The sequence below is a fragment of the Paramisgurnus dabryanus genome, chromosome 19, assembly GCF_030506205.2.
Source record: "Paramisgurnus dabryanus chromosome 19, PD_genome_1.1, whole genome shotgun sequence".
NCBI classification, from domain to species: domain Eukaryota; kingdom Metazoa; phylum Chordata; class Actinopteri; order Cypriniformes; family Cobitidae; genus Paramisgurnus; species Paramisgurnus dabryanus.
In genome coordinates, this window is record NC_133355.1 from 12502056 (window position 1) to 12514924 (window position 12869).

General features: G+C 37.9%; 1 protein-coding gene across 2 annotated transcripts in view; it reads left to right on the forward strand.

Moving 5' to 3' along the window:
- The first annotated feature begins 6 nt into the window (after positions 1-6).
- Positions 7-12869, forward strand: part of cspg5b (chondroitin sulfate proteoglycan 5b) — an 18478-nt gene continuing 5615 nt past the window's right edge. For both annotated transcript variants that reach the window (XM_065289651.2, XM_065289657.2), the window contains exons 1-4: positions 7-292; positions 5607-6441; positions 11308-11496; positions 12171-12246. In XM_065289651.2, the coding sequence (XP_065145723.1) occupies positions 190-292; positions 5607-6441; positions 11308-11496; positions 12171-12246 (1203 nt within the window). In that variant the 5' untranslated portion in view covers positions 7-189. The remainder of the gene's footprint in view (positions 293-5606; positions 6442-11307; positions 11497-12170; positions 12247-12869) is intronic.

The following is a 12869-nucleotide window of genomic DNA, read 5'->3' on the forward strand; positions in this document are numbered from 1 at the left end:
AGAGGAACAACAACTGAGGCGACCGCTGAAAACAACATCCGAAGTTGGTATGAAGCAGCGCGCTTTGTAAGGAGTCAACGGAACCATTTGTCCAGGATTTTTGGTCAATTCTGCATAATATCCATTGCGTGTTTATAACTTAAAAAGCAGATCGCTTTGGTTGAGTTAACTAAATCTTTAGCTGGTGTCATGATGATGAACTCTAGATGCGCGCTATTTTGTTCAGCTGGTTGGAAGTCAACGGTGCTGTCCAGCGTCCTGCTTGTTTACATCATACCGTTATATGCTAATGGTAAGTATATAAATATATCATTTATCGGGCTGCAAATGTGCACGTTTTCTTTTTTTTAACAGTGATATTAGCTTTAACCTTTTGGAAATGGAAGGATGAAAAAATTGGATATGGTCGTTTCTTGATCAAGTAGTGAAAGTTTAAATGTACTCCATAGTTTAAGATATTTGCTAAATGAAAACACGCTGAAAGGCTTCATCACTAGGATGTTGACCTAAAGAAATTGTTCACCGACATATGAAGATTTTCTCTAAATGTATTCTCCTGGTGAAGCTCCAAGAAGTGCATACATCCATTATTAAAGGGCCCATGTCACAGGACTTTTTTAAGATGTCAAATACATCTTTGGTGTCCCCAGAGCACATGTGTGAAGTTTTAGCTCAAAATACCATATAAATAATTTATTATAGCATGTTAAAATTGCCACTTTGTAGGTGTGTGCAAAAATGTGCCGTTCTGGGTGTGTCCTCTAAAATGCACATGTGCAGATCAAGTGCAAACACTGATCACAATGATGGTGGTTTGTTGAAATTGAAACTCAATTGTTCTGTGAATTATTTTCTCTCTGCACTAAATGGCAGTGCTGTGGTTGGATTAAGGGGTTGGATTATTATAATAAGAGCTCCTTATGACATCATAAGGAGAGCCAAATTTCAACGACCTATTTTTTCATGTGCTTGTAGAGAATGATTTACCAAAACTAAGTTACTGGGTTGATCTTTTTCAAATTTTCTAGGTTGATAGCAGCACTAGGGACCCAATCATAGCACTTAAACATGGAAAAAGTCAGATTTTCATGTCATGGCCCCTTTAAATAACCTTTTTTTATAAAGTATTCCCATGTTTAGGTTAACTTTTCATATAAACGTTTTAAAGCAAGCAAGAAATTATAATTTGGAATAGTAACCGCTCTTTACTTGAACTACTGACCTCTTAGCCAACTTTGTATCATCGCGTGCACCTTTCAGACGTCAGCACAGGAAGTAGAACTGTATGCAATTTGACTTTAATGAGAGATCTGACCTTTGGTCTGGCCTTTAGCAACCCAGGTGACACTACCCTGTCGAGAGTTTGCCAAGGTTATATTTCACCTCAAAATTACAAGAGAATGGATGAAAAATTAATCTTTTTTTTAAATAAAGCCTTTTTTCAAAACCATTAACATAACAGATGCTTGTTTTGGGTTTGCCTTCATAGCATGAACATGTTGTCTTTCTACAGAGACGTCCATTCAGCCATGTAGATCTGCAATGTTGGAAATAGGGATTGTGTTTGTGAGAATGGGAACATCAATGGTTCACTTGCCTGGAATTATTGATTAACATACTTCCTGTTAAAAAGTGATCGACTGTATTGATTAGGCGTAGATCTCAGTGGGTGTTTCCCATTTTTATTTATAGGAAATTTGGGACAAAGTTAAATTAAAGGAATGGAAAAACCAAAAGTACAAATCCTCTTGTAAAAGTCATCTGATATCTGGACTCTTATTTAGTCCATCTTTGGAACAAGTTCAAGAATTAGTCTTTTTTATCATTTCAATCAACAGTTATGGCTTAAAATTGGTAGCCAGTGAGTATCTGTTTCACCCTCCATTTTTTCTATTCTGTTTATAATGATATTCTAGAGACAAACATTACTATAATTGAAACGCACATTGCTAGTCCCCAACTGAAATTGCTTTGGTGAACATGCTGTGACAAAAGGCTGCAACTCTTCTTTGTTGTTTTGCCAAGACCTGGCTGCAATCCTATGTCAATACACTCACATCCTCTACCTTGAACGAGAGAGAGGCTGGATACATTCACAAAAATCCCACCAATTCTGTCCTTCAGCTATAAGGCGTGCTGTGAGACATTTACATTTATGCATTTGGCAGATGCTTTTATCCAAAGCAACTACAGTGCATTCATTCTATGCATTTTTTCATCAGTATATTTGTTCCCTGGGGATCGAACCCATGACCTTTGCGTGGCTACAGCAATGCAAATAATTGAGCGACAGGAACACTTGTCTGTCTGGGGGGGAGCAGACAACCTATATCATTATTTTGTAAATGATGGTTTAATGCAAATGCTCAATGAGGACCTTATAGATTTAAAACATGTAATTAAGCTGGTTTGAAACCATGTGCATTAAGAAAAGTGCTATTTAAATTACATTACATTTATGCATTAAGCAGACGCTTTTATCCAATGCCACAGTGCATTACAAAGTAAACTATTTTTAAGTATTCCCTGGGTTTAAACCCATGACCTTTTCTGCTGCATATTAATAGAATTGACTTAATTTGGTCTTTATTTAAAAATGTATACCAACCTCAGATCATTGCATTTGGGTGCTGTCTTGAAAGAATTGCTATGATTTTTTCCATGCACGGCACAAGGCGCCCATCTGCCACTGAGCTCTACTAACAGCAGAAACTGTCAATGAGCATTAGCGTCAACAAGCGCCTGCCTAGTCTGTCCGTATGGAGCTCACAGTAAGGGCTGACAGTATTTATCCTACTGGCCGCTGACACTAGAGCTGTCCACACTGCTGGAGACTTATAAAACTTCACAACCTGTTGGACACTTGCTGGTTTTTACTGTTTGTGCAGTCAAAGCCATGCTTTCAGAATAGTTGGAGACTTTTTTCAATGCTTGAAATGCTGATTCTTGCTGTATACTTTTTGCTAGAGCTGCATATTTGTTAAACTCAAGTTGCTCATTTAAGGTGAGCAGGTGTTTGTGTATTACTGTATAATAGAGATCATGTATGATGGAAAACAGTAGAGTGGTGCATTTTCTTGTTTGGCACTATTAGTCGCACAGGCCTGGCATCTCTGTGTCTGTTTGGATTTGTAACAGCACTGCTGTGTTCCTACATCCCATCCTCGATGCCCAGGAGAACCGTGCCAGCTTTCCCGCCAGGCAGCATCTCAGTACTATTTATAACAAAGTGCATGAGTGTGAATTAAATTCAGCAATGCTGTTGAATAAAAAGCAAATTTGTTGTAATTAAATGTAAAAGTAGAGTAAGTTAGATGTTTGGTTGGTTTATATTTGTAAGAATGGGTTTTCTGCACGCCACGGTAGGGCGGAATGAATGTAGTCAAGCTGCACCTGCAAGCTCGGCATCATTCAGAAAGTTTTGCACATCCTATAGGAATTAGTTTTTCATAAAAAACTGGGCATGGACACGGTGAGAAAAAACATACTTTCACACACTCATATAGATTTAAATGTCTCTCTGGTGAGGTCATGAGAAAATAGTTGGAAAGCGGCTCTATTTCCCTGATTTCTTTCTCTCTCTCAGTCTTACAACCCTTTCGCCCCACTTTCCCTCTTCGTTCTTGATGTCATGACATGCTTACTAAACAGAGAACAGAAATCCCTCTCAAAGGATTTTGGCGCTGGTCTTTAGAAAAGCGGAAAGAGAAACAGACACTCGTTATTTTTTTTTCATCTTCACCACCCATTTCGAAACAGCATAGATGTGTGTTTTTGTGCTATTTTTCTTTCACCTACTTTTTCTCTGACCTTTCTTTTCTCTCACTTGACCCCTCTGTGAAGAGCTATGCAAATGATAAGAACCTTGTACGCTCTTGTCTTGCTCCTATTCCTTTGAGAGGAGAAAATGTTTTGATTCAGATTCGTTCCCGCCATTCCAAATACAGGTATCGCTGCTATTTTTGGAATTGCTTTCAAATAAACATCATGGTGGTGAGAACCTAATATTAGAACTTACTGGAATGGTTAAAGTCGCTTGTGGTACTTGAGAAATGATTCGTGCATACGTAATGATCTCTGTGTTCCTCTCGGGGGGTCGTGTGAATAAATGAATGAAAGAAAGGGAGGAAATGATTCAAGCGGAGAGGACAGAGAGCTCAGTGTTCTTCATAGCTTTTGAGATGTTCCAGGACGGCAGCTACTTTTCATGGCTTCTTGGCAACTGTGTGTGTGAGACTCTCTGTCAGGGGTGGACGTGTGACACATTTGATTTACAATGAAAAGGAATTGCACTAAGAATGAACCATGGAAACTGAATTTCACACTGTCAATCAAATACAGGAAGATCAATTAGTACAAATCAACAATTTGTTTGCGATAAGCCTACACTCTGAAAATGGGACGAACTCAACCTGATGGGTTGTAATTTATTTAACCTATATTGGGTTGTTTCAACCCAAAATGTTGGGTCAAATATAAAAAAATTGGGTTACCAAATGGCTGGGTTCATTTTCACCCAACGCTGGGTTGAAATAACCCATCCGTTTTTAAATTGCACGCTTTCATTAGTTAGTCATAGAAAACATAGATGTCCATTTTGGATTTCCCAATGGCTGGGTTTGTCCATTTTGACCCAACGCTGGGTTGAAAATAACCCAAAACTTTATAGAGTGTACACCTTCATTAGTTAGTCAGATCAAACATAGATGTCCATTATATAGTATATGTGACATTTAATTACAGTTATGTTAGTGGAGGACTGCATTGTACTCAGACCTGACACTGTTGGCTCCCAAATGACAATAAATTAGGTTGGAGAGATGTGTTATGCTACAGAGGAATTCCCAATTATTATGTTTGAGAGCTTTTTTATTTTGGCCGTGTGCTCTCCAAATCGACCAGTGCGAGTTACAACCTTCAGCTCTTAATCCTAATCTGAATCCCAATTCTGGCTCAGACTGAAGGGGGGTACATTAGTAAATCAGAGCTCCTAATCCAGGAATCACAAGCTGCTTTGGAAAGTAATCCGGGTCCTCGCACACAACACTAAATAATTAAGCAGATTTGCTAAGTGAGTGTAATATTTGTCTTTTGTTGTACTGCATGGCTGTAAAGTTGCTAAGTTTGCAATAAAAATAACTAAATACTTGGGGAGGTCTTGTACGGCATGGATGATCTCAATCTAATGCACAGGAAGAATGCCAGGATTAGGTCATCTTCCAATATATGTGAACTTGTTGGGGATTGCATGTATAAAAACCGAAGTCTATGAAAAAGTATTATGGTTGTATTGGCTGTCTGTGCACCATGATTCTTTGCCAGATGCTGTAGGGACTTTGTGTGCTCACATCTGCGTGCTGCAGTAACATGCCTTCAACAGATGTGAATAGAGGATAGTAATTTTAATATAAGATGCATTGAGGCATAAAGCACATTATGTTATGTTGTGTATATGTGTGGATGCATGAGTATGATTGGTCACAGATGTCACAGACAACCGATTTTCAATGCAGTTTAATGTCTTATTTGTCAAGTTAAATTGTAAAACTGCTTTTCATTTCCAACCAGCAAAATAAAGTTGACTAACGTCTGTTTATGTTTTTCAGGTAGTTCATTCATCTCCAATTCTACTTACACAAACTCCTCTAAATCAAATGGGGTGGGGCTTAAAGCTGCACTTCTGGGTGAGGCCACACACGTCATCCATGCCCAGGTTCACTCTCGGAAACCACGAGCAGGAGAGGAACCTGGCAGCGGTGGAGAAAGTGGGACCACAACCAGTGTCAAGTCATCTGAGCGGGAACACCTGATGGATCTGGCTGCCAAACTTCCCACACTGGCTGCACCCCGAACACGAGGCCGGTCCGAACTAGATTTTAATGAGGAGGGCATCAAGGACACCGGCCCAGGCCCGAAGAGTGAGATACTACAAGCAGATGGGACGTTTTTAGATGTCGACCAGACACATGCAGACACAGATCATGAGTCCACCCATTCCCCAACTGAAGAAATCATCACGGTTGATTTTTACAATCCTCCTCCTCATCATCATATCAACGACGACCCTCCTGCTTGGGCTCAGGAGCTTCAGGGAGGAGATCCAACGTCCTGGACACTTTCTGATTTTTATGATTATCTGTCACCTGACTACTCCCCCACTGTAGTTTACCCAGATGATACCCAACCATCACCACCAGACATGGAGGATGAAAACTGGCCCTTTGTTGGTGCCGCAGTCCCTTCTAACGCCAAACCTTCTGGCCTTGATGATGGTGCATCTGGGGCTTCAAATACAGCAGGTTCACCAAGAGCTAACACTGGTTGTCTTCCTGGATTTCAGCGTATAAATGGGACATGTCTCTCTGCGTGTAAGGTCTTCAACGCTTACTGCTTCAATGGAGGGCAGTGTTACGTGATTGACGGTATTGGTGCTTTCTGCCGGTAAGATGCATACATTTGCACTAAAATGTGTCTCATGTTAAATGGGGTATATAGGTGTATTTTTTGGTAACGTACCCTACGCCCATTAGAAAATCAGAGTTGGGCTGTGTTACTGTATATGGTGGAAACAAGGCAGGAAGGCATCAAGGCACGTCCGCATTCAATGTTTGTTTTACTTCCTGAGATACCTTCAACAACTTGTCCCACAATTTTATAAGTGTGTGCATGGGGAATGTGATTCGTTGAGCATGGGCGCGTTAGAAGAAATAAAATGTCGGCCAAGAAAGCATCAGTTTCCAGAAGTTGCCTTCATGCTGCCAAAGTCATTGCCTTGTGAGGCAGCAAGGCTGCCTTGGGTCTTGGTCCCAGTCAGAGTACAGTGTATTGAGACCACTATAGTATCTGTCACCATCTGTGAAATCTAAACAGTCGAAATGAATAATAACAAACAGTCCTATGGTCATGTATGTCCAATGTGCATCTGCTCATATGGGATTATATTTGTTTTACATTTCAGAGAGAGGCTTAGTGCTTGTCTAAAAAATGTCACCCAAAATCAAATGTTAGGGGATTAAAATGATTGAGCCTTAGTTAAAGACTATACTAGGGGAACACTAGTTCCCTCAAGGAACCAAAAACTAGACTAAGTTCAGGTAAACGTGCATTGGTCAGGTCAGCCTTTTTACACTATATATTTTTTGCTTTCGTGTATGGTAAAAGGATAGCCTGTAGCAATGATCTTAGCCAAGTTGTCCAGCCTTTGTTTCAGAGTTTCTTGAAAACTGATATATCAGGCGGTTGCTAAAGGTTGGGGGAATGTTGTGGTGACATAACAATACTTAAAGAGCCAGGAAAATGAGTGTCAGTGATTGCTGGCTTTTGCTTTCAACGCGCTACACCCAGTATGTGTAGTGTAGATTTAGAGGAGAGGTAAAGAGCAATCTGCACAAAAATTGAACTGTATCTGATTCACGATCAGTTGGTGTAAATTTAGCAACACAGTCTGAACTTTTGTTCCCCAAGGCTTGGGAATGTGGCTCTTAACAAAAAACCTCTACTACAGCCACAATCCTACTGAGAGAGCCCAACACTGCCTGACCCTTATTAAACATTTGCTCAAACAGATGTGGGCTCTGACCCAAATCCCTTTGTGTGTGTGTGTTTGTGTATATATGCTTAAGAATTCAAGTTGGTGATTTGTGCCACTACAGTATATTAGGTATTGTGACAGAGTCATATACTTTTGTGTTATAGTAAAACCTCACAACTACAGTGGGAGTTGCATAGCATTGCTATAAACTATACTATCCAAGATTCAGTCTGCACTGGCTGCTGTCCAAACCCCTCTGTGCTGAACTCTTTGTACTGTAGATTTATAGCAATTATTTTCTTACAAAACATACTATTACATAGTCATTTTCAATGCCACACAGATTGCATTAGCAACTTTTAGTGCAGGCAATGGACATTCATGACAAATAAATGCATTGGGCCTTATTGATCGACAAAGAGAGTGACAATAATAGAGTTAATGTTGTTAGAAAAGTCCAGGTTTCCTATTATTAAAGGGATAGTTCACCCAAAAATGAAAATTCACTTATTTGCTTCTCATGTTCTTACGGACCCGTATAAATGTCTTTGTTCTGATTATCACAATGGAAGATTTTTTGAGGAATGTTTGTAACCAAACCAATCAGATGCCCCATTTTCCAAAGAAATTTAAAAGGTTTGTGACAAAGAGTAAGAGTGAGTAAATGATGACAAAATTTTAAAATTTTGGGTGAACTATCCCTTTAAGTTGATCTGTTGCATATAAAAATGCTGTTAGCATTTAAAGATTTAATTTGTTTCAGGTAGGGATGCACCGATACCACTTTTTTGGAGTACGAGTACGAGTACTTGCATTTCAGTACTTGCCGATACCGATACCGAGTACTTAATAAAAAACATGATTTAAATTTACAGGTAACAGCTTTAGTCATATAATTTAACAAAAAAACAAAGGACTAGTTTTCTAGTTTGTTGTAAACTCTACCTCTTTTTACAACACAAGAGGCATTAACCCCCTTACACGCTGCTCAAACATAGAAATTTCTCAGACCGTGGTATCGATTCCAGGTAACGGGGGACTTTTAACGAGTACGAGTACTTTAGAAAATGTGGTATCGAGGCCGATACCAGTATCGGTATCGGTGCATCCCTAGTTTCAGGACATTTTTATAGCACCGTAAATAAGTGTGCTTTCTGAAACGGTTCTTGTGGGTGTGAAGTACACCAAATAAATGTGTAGTAAAAGCCTATAAACTAAGTTTTGTTGCGGAAATTTTTACCTTGTTCAACATATGAATAATTATAGTCATAACCCAATACGGTTTGAAATTATTTTAATATTTTGCAAGAGGTACTTCCATCTGGACAATTCGGTGCAGAGAAAGGTGAACTTCCAACTTTTATACTTAGCTGCTAGCCTGCTAGACATTTTCACATCCTATTTTATTTACAGTTACATTCTGTACAGACGAGTAGATAGTAATTTTCCATCACTATATGTCACGTAGCAAACTAAACTTAAGGTCAAAACAGAAAAATGTAGCTTAGTTAACTTATGCAGCTTATACCATAAAATTATTAATAAACAGTAATACATGCTCAATATTATAAAACAGTAAAGATTAAAAGTAAAGGTAAAATAAGTAAGGATAAAATTTTCCACCACAGTTTCACATTGATCTCTTCTTTAGGCTATAGAGTAAGCATGGCCTACATACAGAGCAGTCATTTTCTGTCCAGTATTGATTTGCTTTTAACACACCATACTCTCAAAGCCTCTGGGTATCCAGTGAAAATAAAATCTACTTGAAAATACTACACAAAAAATCTAACAGACTTGAGCCAGAGGGACTAGATTATGACTAGCTAGTAACCACTACTAGGTTTTTATTGTTTTTTATATGTCTGTGGTGTTTTAGCTTTTAAATATGCTTTAGAACAGGGTCGGTGTCCTCCCATATGGCAAAACAATATATTTTCAAATATAATTTTAAATATATTTTCAAATATACAAAAATATATGGTGTTGAAATATATTTTGAAATGTATTTTTCACGTATATTTTTGGGCCATTTTTTTATAAATATAATTTAAAGTATTTATTTTCACATGAAGAAAAACTTTGTATATTACAAACCAGTAAACATGACAGGCTTAAAAAGATTAAAATTAAATATATTTTCAACTGCAAAAATATACTTTATAAAATGTTACATATATTACTATATTTCGCCAGTAATAATATATTTTTTGCAATGTCGGATGTAAAATAAGATATATATTAGTTGCCTCTGAAATTAATTTTGAAATTTATATATAAATAATATAATAATAATATATATTTTCAAATTGAAACATTTATTTAATTAAGCAGTACTTTCTACAAAATGTATTTAGAATATATATAATATTTATTTTTGGCAGGAGAAATACATTTTTTGCCGTATGGGCTCAGTGTTTAGTTTCAACCCTAATCAAACACACCTGAAGCAGCTAATTAATGTCTTACTAGGAATAAAAACAACCTGACAGGTGTGTTGAGGCAAATTGGAGCTAAACTCTGCAGGGCAGAGTTTTGACCCCCCTGTTTTAAGACAAGCCACGTGAAAATTCATCATTCAGCAACACCATTGCTGAGTAGTTTCTCTATAAAATTTGAGACAGTCTCATTCCCGCGGTTTAAAATCGTCTTGCTTCCAATGCCACAAACCTGTAACCAATCACATCCAGTAGTTTAATATTTGGCCTGCGAAAAATCTGATCACAGGTACTATATTCTCTGTGGGACAGACATAAATACACATCATTGACTGGACCATCTGTCCTGTAATGCAGCTGCAGTCGCATCTATGGGAGACTTTGCTGCAGAATCCTTGCATTAATCGCACACTTCTCATTTACAAGGATACAACCAACTTTCCATTGCATTTATATCTCTCGCTCTTACATCTCTCCACAGATGTTTTGTCATGGCCAGTTTGTTTGGATCTCAGTAAAAATCACAAAGTGTATTAGACAGCACCTTAAATCAAATGGGTTTTTGTATAAACACAAGACTCCCGCAGGCAATCCCCTTTACTTTGCTTTACAGAGTCACATTTTCTTTCTTTTTTGTTTTCCCTGAGTGCTTTTTAATATGCCAATAGCTTGTATACATAGCCAGCAATGTCCCAAATTAATTTTTATTTAAAGGTGCCATAGAATGTAAAACCGTAGGCATAGATAAATAATCAGAGTTCTGTACGTGGTAATGAGCCTCAAACACGATTGTTTCCTCTTTCTAATGCAATAACTGTGACGTTACAGTCGTGATGTACACCCGAACATTAAATTACACATTAAATTAATTACAAAGTTGTTACAATGCTAAAAACAAAGTTAGCGTGCAAAGTTAAGGCTAAATGCTAGAATTTAGGCTGAAATTCTACTATTAATGTTACAGTTTTGCAGGTCCATACTTAAAAAACACAAACTTACCACTCAGAAACATCTATTAACAATCTCAGAACAATTGGCCAGTCAGAGTAGAGCTCAACATTATTATTCATGTCCCTTCCAAATAAGGTAATAATAACAGACTATTTTATTCTAGGTAAAAATCCTAGGGTTGTAAATGGGCATATAAAGCCGTTTCTGGATCATTTTTGCATTTAATAATGTCACATAGCTTCTACGTATCAGAGAACAATTTAACATATTGTATTCACACATTCTTTGGCCCCTTTAATATTTAACATTTGCATTATAGAATTAAGGTATGGCAGACACCATAAGGCTTGGTGTTGATCAACCTTGTCTCTATTTTCTCTTTTGTAGATGTAATGTCCAGGAGTTTATCTGGAACAAGGGTTCCAGGTGCGAATCTTCCATTTCAGATTTCCAAGTGATGTGTATAGCAGTGGGCGGAGCCACCATCATGTTGCTCGTTCTTTTCATGATCATTGTCTTTTTCTCCAAGAAGCTGTACCTGCTTAAAACTGAAAACCATCAACTTCGCAAGCGCAGGTGAATCTTACACTTCTTACGACAAACTCTGGCCTGTTACAATGTATCTTTAGTTGTTCTCAGGGCTAGTACGGTTTCTCAAAAGTGCAACTTAATCTCAGATTTGATGGTATTAGATTAGATGTAACCACAATACAGTGTTATTATGGGCTTTCATCTCAATTATATCATCCTTGTCCAAAAGTAGGCCAATCTGATGGAGCAATACAAGTGTGTGAGTGGGGTGACCTATATATTGTGCAGCCAAAGGCATTTAAACAGTCCAAGTTGTCAGTTTGTCCGTAGAGAAGAGGAAAAGGAAAGGATGCTAGATATTAAGGGAGGAAGCAGTGTGGTAAATAATAAGAGCTTTCAGACCCTCTTGGCCACATCAATGAAGAAAGTGGTTGGAAACTTAACAGTAAGTTCCTTAGCTGCACATGTTCTGGACTCTAAACAGTAAACCCCGCCTACTTTTGTTTTATTGGCCTTTTCGGACACTTTGACAATGTTAGACAGTGCAATGAGAGTCGATTATCTTGCAATTGTACTTTTTTGTGTTACACTACTTTAATTATAAAGTATACACCTATATGCCTAGACCTTGTGGATATGTCCATGGGCTCACGTTGTGTTAAATATGGAAAATACATTTGAATAATTTAAACATCTGTTTATGTTTCTCTGTCCCGCAGTAAGTACCGTCCACAGTCGGATCAGCCTGTCGATAACTTCTCGCTGTCCACTGTTGCTGAAAACTCTCAGGCAAATGTAAGGAAACTATGTGACTCCCTGACTAATTTCCCTCATTCCCGTGCTTTGGCTTACTATGATAACATAATGTGTCAGTTAAATGTCTTCTCCTCTTTTCCCCACTGTTCTCCACTAAGCATGCATACACCCTTTTGGGTTTAAACAACCCAGCGTTTTGGTTTTAAACAACCAAGCATAGGTTAACAAAAGACCTATTTTCAACCCCTCTTTTCTGACCTCGTTTTTTGTCTTTCCATTGACCCATAAGTACAGTATTGTTCAAAATAATAGCAGTACAATGTGACTAACCAGAATAATCAAGGTTTTTAGTATATTTTTATTGCTATGTGGCAAACAAGTTACCAGTAGGTTCAGTAGATTCTCAGAAAACAAACAAGACCCAGCATTCATGATATGCCCGCTCTTAAGGCTGTGCAATTGGGCAATTAGTTGAAAGGGGTGTGTTCAAAAAAATAGCAGTGTCTACCTTTGACTGTACAAACTCAAAACTATTTTGTACAAACATTTTTTTTTCTGGGATTTAGCAATTCTGTGAATCACTAAACTAATATTTAGTTGTATGACCACAGTTTTTTAAAACTGCTTGACATCTGTGTGGCATGGAGTCAACCAACTTGTGG